Here is a 16,082-nt window from a genome sequence, read left to right as displayed (position 1 = left end):
CTGCTAAATAAATAAAAAATCTTAAAAAAAAAAAAAAAGGAGCAGCCTGAATCCCCCACACCGGGACAGCAAGATTAAAAAGTGTGAGTGTGACTTCCCTCTCCCCACCTCGGCTTAGGTGGGGAGTGGCCTCTTAAATGGAAAGGGCTGCCTTGTGGAGAGGTGAGTGCCCCGTTACTGGAGGCATCCAAGCTTAGGCTGGAGGGGGAGTTCTCAGGGAAGCTGCAGAGGGGCTTCTTGCTTGGAGTTGGGTGGGGATTTGGAGTTGGTGATATTTAATGGGTTCATCTTTTTTTTTTTTTATATATTTTTATTTTATTTTGACAGAGAGAAACCACAAGTAGGCAGAGAGGCAGGCAGAGAGAGAGGAGGAAGCAGGCTCCCCGTGGAGCAGAGAGCCCGATGTGGGGCTCGATCCCAGGACCCTGGGATCATGACCTGAGCCGAAGGCAGAGGCTTTAACCCACTGAGCCACCCAGGCGCCACTAATGGGTTCATCTTCTAATCACCAAGACTTTAGGATACTAATATTCCTTTAAGTTCCACATGCCTACATGTTGTGAATCTGACCTTGACTAGGATCCTAGGGTAGGCAAAGCGTTGTAATTAGAAATAACTTGGTTCATATTCAGGCTCTGCCATTTATTAGCTGTATGACTTTGGACAAATCACTTTCCCTCTCTAAGCCTTGTTTTCTTCATCCACAAAATGGAGATGATAAAGCCTGCCTTATCAGGCTGCACTGCAGATTAAAAGGTGCCATATAAGGGAAGGACTTGGTTTGGTTTCTAATCCCACAGGGCACCATGGACTCTTAGACTTTGGAAGCCTGTCAACCTCCTTAAGATCCAGGGGCTCCTGGGTGGCTCAGGCAGTTAAGTGTCTGCCTTTGGCTCAGATCATGATCCCAGTGTCCTGGGATGGAGCCTCCTTGCTCAGCAGGGAGTCTGCTTCTCCCTCTGCCTGTCACTCCCCCTGGTTATGCGCTCCCTCTCTCTCTCTCTTTCCGTGTCACATAAATAAATAAATCTTTAAAAAATATTAAAAAACGTCCAGTAAGCTCCAAACCTCTCCTGGGGTGCAGTATGATGTCCCAGTGAGTCCTGGTGCCAGACTGACTGGACTTATCACTTCACGTCCCTGAGCCTCAGTTTCCTCATCTGTCTAATGGGGATAATAACAGGACCTACTTCCTGGGTTGTCTAGAAGAGGAAATGAGATGACCTCTGGAGAGCAGTTATGTTAAGCAGTGGATCATGTAAACTCACATTATGGCTGCCATCATTGGGTCTGGGAGGCCAGGGATGTAGAAATTTCTGCTTCCTGCCTTGGAGCCCATGCATAGAGGGCTCCCCCTTTGACTAGGGCACCAGACTCTAGGTCCAAGGGGTTGAGCCTGCAGGGCCTGCAGTGGGAATTTGAGACTAGTTAGCTGGGTGGCCCCCTTTCTTCTTCCCTTTGCCCTTCCGCCTCTCATTCCTTAGGACTGAACTGGTTTCCTCTGGGAGCTGTGCCATGTTTGGTGGGAGCCAGGCCTGTGTGTGTGTGTGTGTGTGTGTGTGTGTGTTTGTGTGTCTGGAAGGCCAATTCCTGAGCTACAGCAGAGAAGCATCAGCTGACCACAGTGGAGGGGTAGGGTGTTCCTCCAGATACTGGGGTCCTGGGGGGTGGCCTGACGGGCACAGCTGATGGACATTGCCCAAACTGTGTGATCACCGAAACACGCACACACATAAAATACACACGCATATATTTGCACACATACGCGTGTCCATACACATATGCACACATCACTCTTTTTTTCTTGCTGCACCTCCTTTGCCCTTCTCTGCTAGCCTCCTCTTATTCCGTACACATCACCTCTCTTCTTCCTCCCTTCCCATTATAACCATAGAAAACAGTCCCCCAGGGGAGGAATTCTGTATCAGGGCTCTTTCTCATCAAGTTTGTCTAGGCTCATTAAGTCTTTTTTAAGCAGGGCAATACGTGGGGGGACTTTTAAGGATCTGGCTCCAGGCTTTGGTCCTGGGAAAGGAGTCTGATCTCTTGCTCTCCCCTCATTTCTCGCCTCTTGCTTGATCCCTCCTCCCCTCCTTCTTTACCTTTAGAGTGAAGCCAAATAGAATGTAATTCTCCTTTATCACAAGTGCTTATCCTTACTTTTCTCAGGTTTGCTCTACCACCTTTTTTGTTTTTGTTTTTTTTTGTTTTTTGTTTTTGTTTTTTTTTAGATTTTATTTATTTATTTGATAGAGGGATAGCGAGAAGGGAACACAAGCAGGGGGAGAGGGAGAAGCAGGCTTCCTAGCAGAGCAGGGAACTGGATGTGGAGCTCCATCCCAGGGTCCTGGGATCATGACCTGAGCTGAAGGCAGATGCTTAACAACTGAGTCACCCAGGTGTCCCAAAACTCATACTTTTAGTATATGTGCTGCCGAAGCGAGCACCCAAAACTCATACTTTTAAAATACCAATGCATAGGGACACCTGGCTGGTTCAGTCAGAAGAGCATGTGACTCTTGATCTCAGGGTTATAAGTTCAAGCCCTGCATTGGGTGTAGGGATTGCTAAAAAACAAAAACAAACAAAAAAACCACCTTAAGAAAAAAATCAATGCATAATGCTATATTTCTTCTTCCCCTCCCTCCTTCCTCTCTCACTTTGTCTCTTTCTCTCTTACTTGCTGAATATTATATATATACATGTCAGACCCCGTTTGTGTGTTTGTGTTTTAGTTGTGTCTTTTCTGTTTTGATACTTATCACTCTAAATTAAAGCTATTTGACTGATGCCTGTTTTTCAAGATAATTATAACTTGTATTTTTTTTCAGTGCTTACTATGTACAGGAGTTGTGCCAAGCAGTTTACCAGCATTATTTTATTTATTTCTTATAATAATCCCAGGGATAGTAATTTCAATATTCTCATTTTATTAATTGTGAAATAGAAAGCTTAGGGTGTTAAATAAGTCACCCAGAACCACAGAGATAGAAAATGGCATAGTTAATGTGTCAGTTATATCTCAGTAAAGATGGAGCGGTGGGAAGAAAGGGCACAGTGAGCCTTTGAACACAGAAAATCAGGATACAAAACCCATCCTCTTTTTTTTTTTTTAAGACTTTATTTATTTGTTTGACAGACAGAGATCACAAGTAGGCAGAGAGGCAGGCAGAGAGAGAGAGAGAAGCAGGCTCCACGCTGAGCAGAGAGCCCTATGCAGGGCTCGATCCCAGGACGCTGAGATCATGACCTGAGCCGAAGGCAGAGGCCTAACCCACTGAGCCACGCAGGCGCCCCCCAAACCCATCCTCTTAACCACCATGGGGATCCTGCCTTTCAGCGGGCTGTGTGTCCTGTGAGGTGAGCTCCCATCCATCTTGTTTACAACTATTTGTTTACAACTATCTTGTGGTAACCTAGTGCTTGTCTACCTAGCACTGGGTCTGGCATAGAGGGGATATTCAATACATATTGCTGAATGAATTAATTACAAACTCATCCTTTGCTGCTAGGTGGGCTGCAGAAAGGAGTAGGAGTGAATGGGCTTGGAAACCAGACAGAGCCAGGTTAGATTAGAAGTCCATTCTTACTAGTCCTGTCTCAATTTCCCCATCTGTAAAACGGGGATAATAGGCTGTGCAGAGTGTGTGAGGTTAAATGACAATGTTTATAAATCAGCCAGCTCGTGTGCCAATGTATAGCAAGCTGAATAAATGGCATCTGTGTATTATATGTACATGTGTATGTAACACATATGTATTATGTATGTGGCCTCAGTGGATTTTCCCTGGTATAGAGTCATTCCCTTACAAGTTGGACAGTTGGGCTGGTCTCTAGTTATTTGCAAACTTAAGTTTGCCGTGGACAATTGGTATATGTCCCTGCTTTCCTATGAGTTTCCTTTTTGCCTTGTTCTACCTGAGGGTGCAGGGAGTCTACATAGGGATGTGGTCCTAACTATTTATTGCCTAACACATCCCTGCTAGGAGTGGGAGCCGGAGAGGAGGGGCAGATATGAAGGCTGGGTGAAGTGTGCGATTTGGTGGCATTTTTCTGGTAATGATCCCACCTCAATTTTGTACTTGGCAGCTGTCTGGCAGTGGTTCAATGCCTAGGCACTGGTGTCAAACAAGGCTCGTTTTGAGTCCATGCTCTGTCCTACTCACAAATGTGTGATGGGTCAATTCGACCTTCTAAATCCAAGTTTTCCCTACTGTACAGTGGGAGTGTTGTGAACTGCAGCTACTCCACGAGGCTAAAAGATAAAACATGGACATCCTCAGATCTAGTCCTGGCCAATAGTAAGCATTCAATAAATAAAAGCGACTAGGGGTGCCTGGGTGGCTCAGGTCGTGTTCCAGGGGTCCTGGGATGGAGCCCCAGCAGGGAGCCTGCTTCTCCCTCTCCCTCCACTCCTCCCGCTGCTGGTGCACACTGTCTGACAAATAAATAAATAAAATCTTTAAAAAAAATAAATAAAAGCAATCATATTGATTGCACAGGGGTCACAGTTTAAAATGCATTTCACAAGCCCGCCCCCTTAGCGCAGTAGGTAGCACGTCAGTCTCATAAAATGCATTTTCACGATTTAATCCTGACACAAACCCTGTGAAGTAGCGATTCTTGCGATCCCCATTTCATAGATAAGGAAATTGAAGCCAAGAGAGTGAAGTGATGGGATCAAGGTCGACAGGGAGGTAACAGAGTGACGCCCAGACCCAGAGCCCCACCTTCCTTACACCAGGAGCTCTGGATTCTCCTTCAGTCAGGTCTTTCTGAGAGTATGGGACTTCAGGCTTTTCTCTGTTCGACTGTTAACAGAACAGGTGGTTAATCGGTTAAACTCCTATACGGTGTCCATCCGCCCCACAAGCCCTGAACAGTTCGCAGCGTGTTCATCCTGGTGGGCGGGACCTGTCTGCTTTAGAAGCCACGCCCCCAGATAAGCCACGCCCACGGACCCAAGGCTCGGCCCCGCCTCGGGAAACCAGCTCCTTCCAAACCCCGCCTGCGAAGTCCCTGGGGGCTCGGTATCCACACAAGTCCTGTCCCTGGAGGGCAGCTCTCCGCCATACAAAGCTCTGCCCCGACGCCCAAAGCCTTGCACCAGGATCCATGATTTTCTTTCTCCTGCGCTCCTACGCCTGTGAGCTACGGTCCCTGCCCTCGACGGCCTTGGGAGCTCAGAGTCTCTGTCGCAGGAACCTGCTTCCGATACGAAGCCCCGCCCCTTTATGGCCCGGCCATATGTCTCTCTTTATCTCTTGACCCCTACCTCCTACCCACGACGCCCGTAATCCCTAAGTACTCTCACGCTGCATCCTTCAGGTCCTGGGCACCGCGGCGTCGCATCCACAGTTTGCCTGCGGCCCCGCCCCTCTCCGTAGCCACACCTCCCGAACAGCCCCGCTCCCGAGGCTCCACCCCCACCGGCCGGGGGTAGTGTAGCGGCTGGCCCAGTCGGGCCCCCGCTGCCCTCTGCCCTGGGCGCTTGGTCTGAGCCGGCCGGGCACTGCGGGGCAGGGCGAGCGCGGCGGCCCGGGGGCTCGGAGGCGAAGATGGCGTCAGGCAGACGCTCCCCGCGCACCGGGCTGCTGGAACTCCGCGCCGGGGCTGGCTCGGGGGCTAGCGGCGAGCGGTGGCAGCGGGTGCTGCTCAGTCTGGCGGAGGACGCTCTGACCGTGAGCCCCGCCGACGGCGAGATCGGCCCGGAGCCTGGCGCCCCGCGGGAGCCGGAGCCCGCGCAGCTCAACGGCGCCGCCGAGCCTGGCGCGGCGCCCCCGCAGCTGCCCGAGGCTCTGCTGCTCCAGCGGCGCCGCGTGACGGTGCGCAAGGCCGACGCCGGCGGGCTGGGCATCAGCATCAAAGGTGGGCGCGGGGGGCACCGAGGGCATGCGGGTCGCGGTGTCTGTGGGGCCTCCGAGGGCACAGGTCGCGGAGCCCGGCAGCCTACGGAGGACGCGGAGTTGGAAGACTTCTGTCTAGGGTCAGGGAGGGTGTCTGAGGGGACAGAGGGAAGGAGGACACTGGGAGCACCAAGGTCGGAGGGGTTTCAGGAGACTGAGGCCTGAGTCCGAAGGCACAGGTGGAGCGGGTGGGGGCGCACCAAGGACAGGTGGGTGGGGAGTTCTGTGAGGAGGCATTGAGATGTCAGAGTTGCCTGGACATCAAGGACAAGAAGGACGGTAGGAGAGCGAAGGATGGACAAAGGGGATTGAGGCCTGGGAAGCTACTGGGCAGGAAGGAGGAAGTCCCTGAGACACAACCAAGGTGGAGGGAAGGGGTAAGGCCTGGAGTTGGGAGCCCAGGTTTCGAGACTTGGGTAGAGGCACAGGCTGGGTTCACAGACAGGGGTCCAGGAAGGACCTGGAAATCTGAGGACCCAGGACCCTGTGTACTTAGGCGGAGGGTCCTGGGCTTGAATTTCCTGATCTGGCCATCATCACCTTGCACATAATTGAGAGGAGTGCACATAGAGTTGTTACTTCTCTCTGAGAAATCTCAGCTCCCAATACTGAGCGATTTCTTTAGGAAGCACTGGGATTGTGTTTGAGTCCTGGATCTGTGTGAACTTAGACAAGTCACTTCCCGTCTCTGGACTCGAGTTTCCTCACTGTATGTTGAGGCTAATGATAGAGTTGTAAGGTTTCTGTGAGAACTGGGGTCTGAAGTACTCACCCTGCAAGCACACAGTAGGTGCTTGGTTAATTGTTGCTGTTCTATGAGAGGAAAAAAGGAGGCCAGGAGAGACTCCCAAAGCAACTAACCATAGTGCTTAAAATCCCAGTATACTCCCAGCAGCTGGGTTCACCATGCCTACCCATCTGCTTCTCCGGCTGCTGTCTGCCTTGGGAAAGGGTGTCAGCTCTGGTATCACCTTGGATATGCACTCTTCTCTCTCCCCAGTGCTGGGTCTATTCATTGGTGTCTCCAGACCCTTTGGCCTGGGTGAGAGGGTAGGGATGGTGAGGACTGAGCCACCACTGTGTACTGAATGCTGTGTCTAGTGCTCTAGGCTTATGATCCGTTTTATCCAGGCAACAAGTGGTAAAAAGTGGGGAGCATAATATCCATTCTGCAGGTGGAGAAACCGAAACTCAGAAAAATAAAACCATTTTCCCAGGCTCAAACAGTGAATGACAGTGCTGAGATTTCAACCTCAATTATCAGGACTTAAGAGAGTAGCCACAGATTTGGTTCTTCCTCATGGAAGGGCACATTCCCAGATAGCCGACCAAAGGAATGGAAGAGGGAGAAAGGGGGAAGACAGAGAATGGACACCAGTCTCGCCCCTAAACTCCAGAATGGGAGAGGGCAGCAGATCAATCCAGAAATTATACACTCAATGTGTTAAAGCAGAAAGAAACTTAGAGTTAATATAGAGTTCCATTTTACAGATGGACAAGCTGAGACTTGGAGAGGAGACAGACTTTCTAAGGTCACATAAAGTTACTCCTTAGCTCCATACTGCCAGTTGGGAGTGAAGGTACTTTTAGGAGGGGTCAGGGGAAGTACCAGCTCCATTCTGTTCTTCATGGATAAAGCCTGGGCTCTTGTTTCCATGGTGACTGCCCTCTGAGGGTCCAGCCCAGCTGAGGCAGCCTGGAATGATCATAGCTTCAAACTGAACTGAGGTCCCTAGTTTCTGATGGGAGAGAGCAGATATAAATAGAAACCCATTCCCTGGGGCACCTGGGTGGCTCAGTGGTTAAGTGTCTGCCTTTGGCAGAGGTCATGATCTCAGGGTCCTGGGATGGAGCCCTGCATCAGGCTCTCTGCTCAGTGGAGAGCCCGCTACTCCCTCTCTCTCTCCCCCTCCCCCTGCTTATGCTCTCCTCTCTCCCTCTCTTGCTCTGTTCAAATAAGTAAATAAAATCTTAAAAAGAGAGAGAGAGAGAGAGAGAAAGTAACCCATTCCTTTCTAGGCTTCAAATCCTGTGTGGTGCCGTGAGCAAACTGTTGGGCCTGTGTGGGGGCCACGGGAGGTGTTCCAGTCTGACCTTTGCCACCCGTTTGTTGTGTGACCTTGAAATAATGACGTCCTCTTTATGGACCACTAGTTCCTCATCTTCAGTAATCTGGGTTCGACCAGTAATGTGGTATCTGAGAGCCTTAGTTACAGTCAAGCATAGGGTTAAGAGTGTTGGTTCTGGAGCCGGGAGACCTAGGTTCAAATGCTGCTTTCCTGTCACCAGCTAGCTGAATGACCTCGGGCAAGGGGCTTCTCTCCGCACTTCATTTTTCCTGAGAGGAGACTGAGCATGCATGTGTGATTGGGATGTTGTGAAGATACAGTGAGACAACATTGAGAGCATTTAGCATGGTGCTTGGCACTTAGTATATGAAAATAATGCGAATTATTATGTCTATTTCATATTTTAAAGGGATATTCAAGAGCTTAGCACTTAGTTAATAAAGTGATTCAGTAAGATGTACTAGCTTTTTTTTTGTATCAGAGATGCAATTTGGATAGGCTTTTGAAATCTAGACTTTCAGGCCTTGATTTTCAGCTGGGTCGTGGACTGTAAAGCTTTCCAATTGCTGAAGAGATCCTTGGGTGGGGGGCATTGCCATAATGGACTTCTATCTTTACTCCAGGATAAAGGGTATCAGTGGGTTCCCCCGTTGTGGGAAAGTTGCCTAAAATACAAAATATTTAAGAAAAAGTGACTGGAGCACTTGTAAGTTGCTCAAACATGAACATCCAAAGCGTTTAGCCGAAGATCCAGTGACCAAACTCCATTATGAATTTAGAACATGATTTATTAGTGTTCCAGACTCCTAAGGCTCATTTCTGAGATCCTCTTACCTCTCTCATCCCTGCTCTCCTGGCACTGGGCTGGGCACCGAGGTAGGCCTTCAGAAATCATTTTGCCTTCATGTACTCTCAAGCACTGGAGTGTCTGCCTCAGTTTCTTCCTCTTTCTGTGCCTGTGCAGGGGGCCGGGAGAACAAGATGCCTATTCTCATTTCCAAGATCTTCAAGGGCCTGGCAGCTGACCAGACCGAGGCCCTCTTCGTGGGGGATGCCATCTTATCTGTGAATGGGGAAGACCTCTCCTCTGCTACCCACGATGAGGCGGTACAGGTCCTGAAGAAGACAGGCAAAGAGGTGGTGCTGGAGGGTAAGCACTGGGGACCCCAAGGGTGTTATTCTTTCCTCTGCTTCCCCCAGGCTTCAAGTGGCCCCCGCCCAGCAGCGGGGGCTGGGAGGTGGGCCGGGTGGAAACAGAACTTGGGGACCTGCCTTGACACAGGATTGGAGTGGTGGTGGGAAAGCTGACACAGAGCCAGACAGAACTAGTTTTCCTTTCCTCTCTTTCATTCCCTAGCTCTGTAGACTTGGGCAACTCATTTCATTTCCCTGAGCTTTTGGGTTCCTCATCTGTAGAACAGGGAGGTAACTTCTGTCTTGCTGGTTGTATGATCAGGGCAAAATGGACCTGGCAGGATCTGCCACCCAGTGAGTGAATCAGGGAAAGAGAGGGGCAGGGAGGGACTGGGGAAGGGGCAGCTAATATTCTCTCTTGAGGAAACTGGAGAGCTTCCAGCTCCAGGGACCCTGAAACCCTGGGACCCATGCTCCCTTGGGAGAAGACTTGGTCGTTATGTTGCAGAACATCAGGTCCTTCCAGCAAGGATCAGAGAAGAGTCTTGGAGGGAGGACGTTGGTGGTTCCCCTCTGCTATCCTCGCACTGTGTGGTCTTGGATGAGATTGTCTTCTCTGAGCCTCGGTTTCCCCATTGGTTGTGATAAACGTCTTGCTGTGGCTGTCCCATATCTTTTGCCATCTCTCTCAGGAGGTTTCTGCTTTGCTCAGCCCTTTCTTCAAACTCCCCTCTGTCAATTCCGGAAGCTGTGGGGGCCTGAGGAATGTGCGTTTGGCTCTTGGCCCAGAACAGGCACAGGGAGATGGCGGGGGCTGATGGAGAATGCCATGGCCAGCGAAGCTGCTGAGCTGAGCCCCAGGCCTGGATCCACATAGATTGCCTTTGTGTCCCCAACCAGGTCTCCAAGAGGCCACAGAAACAAACAGGCTCTGGGGGATCTTTGGCATGCTTGTGGCCCTGACCTTGGTTCTCTCTCAGTTTTGTTTTATTTTTACATTTTCAGTGTATGTCTTTAAGTGCCACTGTGAATTTTTAAAGTATACACTTTTTTTTCTAAGTGGATAGATCTCTATTTTTTAAAAAGATTTTATTTATTCATTTATTTGAGAGAGAGAGAATGAGAAAGTGAGCATGAGATGGGGAGGGTCAGAGGGAGAAGCAGACTCCCTGCCGAGGAGGGACCCTGATGCGGGATTCGATCTGGAACTCCAGGATCATGACCTGAGTTGAAGGCAGCTGCTCAACCAACTGAGCCACCCAGGCGCCCCTAAGTATACACTTTAAAAAAAAAGTCAACTCTGTGGTCTTGGTCCTTGAAGCTTAAGTGTCACAGTCATATTTTAACAGCAAAGTTAAATAGCAAGATCACTGATAAATGATAGAGATGAAAGAGACTCTCCCTACCCTATGCCTCATTACTTTGGTATTTATAGCCAGTAATGCAGCTGAAACTCATCAAAATGTCATATTTGGGTTGACTTGAGAGGATCTCTTAGTTTCTGCTGTTCGAAAGTTTAATCTGGAGGTGGTAAGATTTCTACTGTAGACACATTCCTGATTCACACGGAGGTCCTCCTCCCCCTCTCATCTTCAGATGGAGAATGTCTTTCTATCTGAGTTCTCAGCATGGGTCATTCTGAAAAGATAGCATCTTTGAGTGTTGGAAGCTTGAGGCAACTCTTGGCTTCAGGAGCTAATACTCAAGCCTTCTGTATCATTCTGGTACTCCATTCCTTCCTTACTAAACCAAGAAACACAAGACACATGCTATGTACCTGGTATGCAGAGCACTGGGTCAGAAGATAAATCTGACCCAGGCCCTCTCCTGAAGGAGCTCATCATCTTGTGGAGGAGATAAAGTGTAAACACTGTCTCGTTCATACAAACTATTTAAAAATCAGTTTCTAAACTCTGTCTGCTCTGTGATCAGTGTCTGGCCTTGGGTAAGACCCTTGCCTTCTCTGGCCCTCAGCTTCCCTAGCATTTGGGATTAGACTAGATGAGAGATGATCAATCACTTTCATCTTCAGTGTCATCTTCCCTGGTGGATACTGGGAAGCATGTATTTGGAAGGATTGGGAAGTCTTGTCTGGGCTCAGCAGAAAGGAGCTGGAAGTGATTAGCCATGTCTATCATGGGTACAGTAGAGAACAGAAGTAACATGTGTACCGCTCTAGGATTGAGGGTCTGTAGCCGTTACATTTTCTGAGACTTTTCCCAGGGTGAGATCTTTCCTTGGCAAACCTTGTCCCCGGTCTCTGGCTGGAGCCTGGCCTATCTCTTGCCTGAAATAGGATGTGGCACACGGTAGGCACTCAATAAACATTAGTAACTTACCCTCCTCCCATCACATTTATTTAGAATTGGTATTATTTCCTTCTGGAATGTTTGGTAGCATTCTCCAAGGAAGCCATCTTTATAGAAAGTTTTTTTTTTTTTTAAAGATTTATTTATTTATTTGACAGAGAGAGAGAGAGATTACAAGTAGATAGGCAGAGAGAGAGGGGGAAGCAGGCTTCCTGCTGAGCAGAGAACCCAATGCGGGGCTTGATGTGGGGCTCGATCCCAGGACCCTGAGATCATGATCTGAGCTGAAGGCAGAGGCTTAACCCACTGAGCCACGCAGACGCCTCTATAGAAAGGTTTTTTTTTTTTTTAAGATTTTATTTATTTATTGGACAGACAGAGATCACAAGTAGGCAGAGAGGCAGGCAGAGACAGAGGAAGGGAAACAGGCTCCCCAGTGAGCAGAGAGCCCGATGCGGGGCTTGATCCCAGGACCCTGGGATCATGACCTGAGCCAAAGGCAGAAGCTTTAACCCACTGAGCTACCCAGGCGCCTCTGGTTTATGTCTTTTTAAAGAATTTGTCCATTTCGTCTAAGTTAACAAATTTATTTTATTATAAATTTGACAACTAAAAATTTGGCAACATAAATTTGTTTATAATTTTCCCATATTATTCCTCCCTTTTGGATGTGAGTGCTCTCTGCTTTCTTTTTCCTCCTCCTTTATACTGCTCTGCTCAGTGGTTTTGAGGGGAATCTCAGTCTCGTGGCGGGGGTTTGGGGGGAACAGCTGAGTGAAACTACTAGATTACAGATGTGTCATAGGTGCTGAAGTGGGATCTGTCCAGGGATGAGAGGAAGTAGCGGTTACTTCTCTCTGGATAGTCAGGAAAGGCTTCCTGGAGGCGGGGATGCTGGCACTTTATGAACAACAAGCAGATGTGGGTATGGGGTGGGGGAAGGGCATTCCAGGCGGGGGAGCTGTGTCCGCAAGACCTCAAGGGGGTGAAATGACTTGACTTAGCTGGGGAACTGCCTGTGAACTAATTAGGGTGTGAGGGAGTGGAGAAAGAGGAGGCTGTCCAGACTGAGAGCCTTCAGGGCCTTGAATGCCAGGCTAAAGCATTTGGACTTCCCCCGGAGGAAAACAGAGAGCCATTAGAGGGGGTACAGCACATGGGCATATCTGGGTTTTAGCAGCATTGGCCTGGTTTGAAGGAGGTGGAAATAGATGCAGAATGGCAGTGAGGAAGCTGGGACCGTGGACAGGAAGGGGATGGTGGTGGTTTGTCCTAAGCAGGCTTGGATAGGAGTCTGGAGGTGTGGCCTTCTTGTTAGTTTTTTCCAGCCTTTTCTTAGTTGAAGTCTCTTTCAAGCTACTTTCCTAGCCCAGCAGCCTTGTGGAAGGATAATTCCACCCAATTCAGCCAGGGGCAGGCCTTGGGATCAGAGTCTTTGAATTGCCGAAGTGACCTGAGGAGCCCGGAGGCTTTGAGGGAGCTGGGATGGTTGGTCCTTGAGATATGGGGGATATGGGGATGGTAAGGAACTGGCAGCTTCAGCTGTCCGGACTCAGGGCTCCTGATGCTCTCTGGGCCTCGGGTCCTCCTTGGAGCCCAATTACTAGCCACATTGTTCAAAATTCCCCACCCCCATCCCACTCCTGAGGCCACATCCGGGGGCATGGAAAGATGGCCTGTCCTGTGGATGTGAACCTGGCAGGGCAACTGGACATCTTTCCTGAGGCCTGGGGCTCAGTGGGTACAGAGCCCCCTGAGAGCATCCTAGAAGGACAGATGTCACTAGCTAACTCTGGGTGGCAGCCTCCTTCCTTGGCCTAAGTCAGGGGTTCAGCTGGGCCTCATTAACCCTGGCCTGCCTTCTAGGTCCTTTCCTCTCTGTTAGGTCAGGGGTTTGGACAAATGTTTTCAGCTTGTTCTCAGCCACAGGGATGTGTTTGTGATCAGAGTCTGGGCCCAAGCTGGCAGCCAACACGCCTCTGTCTGCTGCTTAGAGAGGCCCATTGTGTGCACAGACCTGGAGCCAGGGCCAGCCTAGGCCCTTGGAGACCAGGCCTGGGGGAAAATCGAGAGACAGCCAAACGCTGTCCACCCCCTCCACCCACTCCACCCCCATTGTGGCTGGCAAGACAGGGACAATAGAGAGCCTGTGATGCATTAAAAAATAATACTAAAGGACAGAGGCACCTGGCTGGCTCTGTTCTAGAGCATGTCACTCTTTTCCCCCTTTCTTTCTTTCTTTTTTATTAAGCTTTTATTTATGAGAGAAGGAGAGAAAGCGCACGAGTACAAGCAGGGGAGAGAGGCAGAGGGAGAGGGAGAGGCAGGCTCCTCAGGGAGCTCTAACTGGGGCTCTATCCCAGGACTGCAGGATCATGACCTGAGCCAAAGGCAGGCACCTGACTGAGCCACCCAGGTGCCCCATCACTCTTTTTTTTTTTCAAAGATTTTTTGGGGTACCTGGGTGACTCAGCCGTTGGGCATCTGCCTTCAGTTCAGGTCATGATCCCAGAGTCCTGGGATGGAGCCCCACGTCGGGCTCCCTACTCGGCGGGGAGTCTGCTTCTCCCTCTCCCACTCTCCCTGCTTGTGTTCCTTCTCTTGCTGTCTCTCTGTCAAATAAATAAATAAAATCTTAAAAAAAGATTTATTTTTTTATTTGAGAGGGGCGGGGGAGGGATGTGAGCAGGGGGAAGGGCAGAAAGAGAGGGAAAATGTCTTAAGCAGACTCCACTCTGAGCCCAGATCCTGTGGTGGGGCTTAATCTCACAACACTGAGATCATGACCTGAGCCTAAACCAAGAGTTTGACACTTAACTGACTGAGCCACCAGGTACCCTGTGCATGTGACTCTTGATCTTGGGGTTGTGTGTTTGAGCCCCACGTTGGGTGAAGAAATTAGTTAAAAACAAAAATCTTTAAATAATAATAATAATAGTACTAAAGGATAATAAAAATTAAAGTCAGTTTCAATACTTTATACAAAATAGAGAAGGTACATCCCACATAAAGATCAAACTTTTTTTTTCAAAGATTTTATTTGTTCATTTGAGAGAGAGAGAGACAGAGAGAGCACACAAGCAGGGGGAGAGGCAGAGGGAGAGGGAGAAGCAGGCTCCCCACTGAACCAGCTGGGAGCCTGATGTGGGGTTCGATCCCAGGGCCCTGGGATCACAACCTGAGCCAAAGGCAGACGCCCAACCATCCAAGCTACCCGGGTGCCCCATGATCAAACTTTTTTTTTTTTTTAAGATTTATTTATTTATTTATTTGTCAGAGAGAGAGAGAGCACACAAGCAGAGTGGCAGGCAGAGGCGGGGAGAGAAGCAGGCTCTCCGCCAAGCAAGGAGCCACATGCGGGACTTGATCCCAAGACCTGACCTGAGCCGAAGGCAGCAGCTTAACTGACTGAGCCACCCCGGTATCCCCATGATCAAACTTTTTTTTTTTTTTTAAGATTTTTTATTTATTTATTTGACAGACAGAGATCACAAGCAGGCAGAGAGAAAGGAGAAAGCAGGCTTCCTGCGGAGCAGAGAGCCTGATGTGGGGCTCGATCCCAGGACCCTGGGATCATGACCCGAGCCGAAGGCAGAGGCTTTAACCCCCTGAGCCACCCAGGTGCCCCCACATGATCAAACTTTTAAAAGACAACACGCATAGAGTAGCATGTCCATAAATATTCATAATAAAAGGCAGTACGGTGTGGGGTATCCAGGTGCTTCAGTCAGTAGAGTGTCCATCTCTTTGTTTTGGCTCAGGTCATGATCTCAGGGTCCTGGGATCGAGCCCTGTGTCAGGCTCTGCACTCAGCGCAGTGTGCTAATGGATTCTCTCTTTTCCTCTCCCACTGCTCTCTCCCTCTCTCTCTAAAATAAATAAATCTTAAAAAAAAAAAAAGGGCAGTGTAGAATGATAGCAATTGCTGTAATCCCCATTTTACAGACAAGGTTGCCGAGGTTTGCTGAGCGTAAATAACTTCCTTCGGGTCATACGACTAGTAAATCGACTGAATTCAAACTGAGGTCTGCCTGGTTGCTGAGGCCACTGTTGCTTCAGCCTTGGGTGATACCTACCTTGCATGGTTATTTGCAAGATTAAAAACTAAAACACACCAAGGCCAGTGCTCCCAGTAGGTATTTGATTATTTAGTTTATTTGCTCTTTTTAAGGGCGGGACCATGCATTTGAAGTGCAGAGCACAATATCTTTCACATGTAAGCGTTCAGTGAATGTCAGCCTCTCTCATCTTTATGTCCCCAGCAAGCCCTCCGTGTTATTTCCTCCAGTGAACCTGAAGGTCTTTCAGGGCAAGACTCACGTGTGGTTTGTCTCAGAGCCCTACACCTGGCACTGAGCCCAGCGGCGCGAATTAGCTCCTGGTCAGTAGGGATCTGTCCCTGGGGTACATCTCTGACCCTTTCTACTTTACCTGAACTGTGTCAATTGCGGTTGGCTTTCCTAAATGTTTCAGATGGGGCTCAGAGCTCAGGCCAGGCTTGACGAAGTCCTGAGAGTATCCGTGGTGAGTCCCTTGGGACTCCTGCCGGCTCCTTCCCTGGGAGAGGGGCACTGCCAGGTGTCTTGCCCAAAGTCTAGCTTAATGTATCACAGCTGTCAAAGGAGAGGCTGTCAAAGGAGAGACGTGGGTCACGGATGCTGCTA

At 49.4% G+C, this 16,082-nt stretch overlaps 1 protein-coding gene across 2 annotated transcripts in view; it reads left to right on the top strand.

The window, feature by feature from the left end:
• The first annotated feature begins 5,436 nt into the window (after positions 1-5,436).
• SNTA1 (syntrophin alpha 1) overlaps positions 5,437-16,082 on the top strand; it is a 28,300-nt gene continuing 17,654 nt past the window's right edge. For both annotated transcript variants that reach the window (XM_045981851.1, XM_045981852.1), the window contains exons 1-2: positions 5,437-5,868; positions 8,940-9,125. In XM_045981851.1, the coding sequence (XP_045837807.1) occupies positions 5,559-5,868; positions 8,940-9,125 (496 nt within the window). In that variant the 5' untranslated portion in view covers positions 5,437-5,558. The remainder of the gene's footprint in view (positions 5,869-8,939; positions 9,126-16,082) is intronic.

The sequence above is a fragment of the Meles meles genome, chromosome 16 (assembly GCF_922984935.1).
Source record: "Meles meles chromosome 16, mMelMel3.1 paternal haplotype, whole genome shotgun sequence".
Taxonomy (NCBI): Eukaryota; Metazoa; Chordata; class Mammalia; order Carnivora; family Mustelidae; genus Meles; species Meles meles.
Note: the sequence above shows the minus strand (reverse complement) of the source record. Positions and strands in the feature narration are given on the sequence as shown.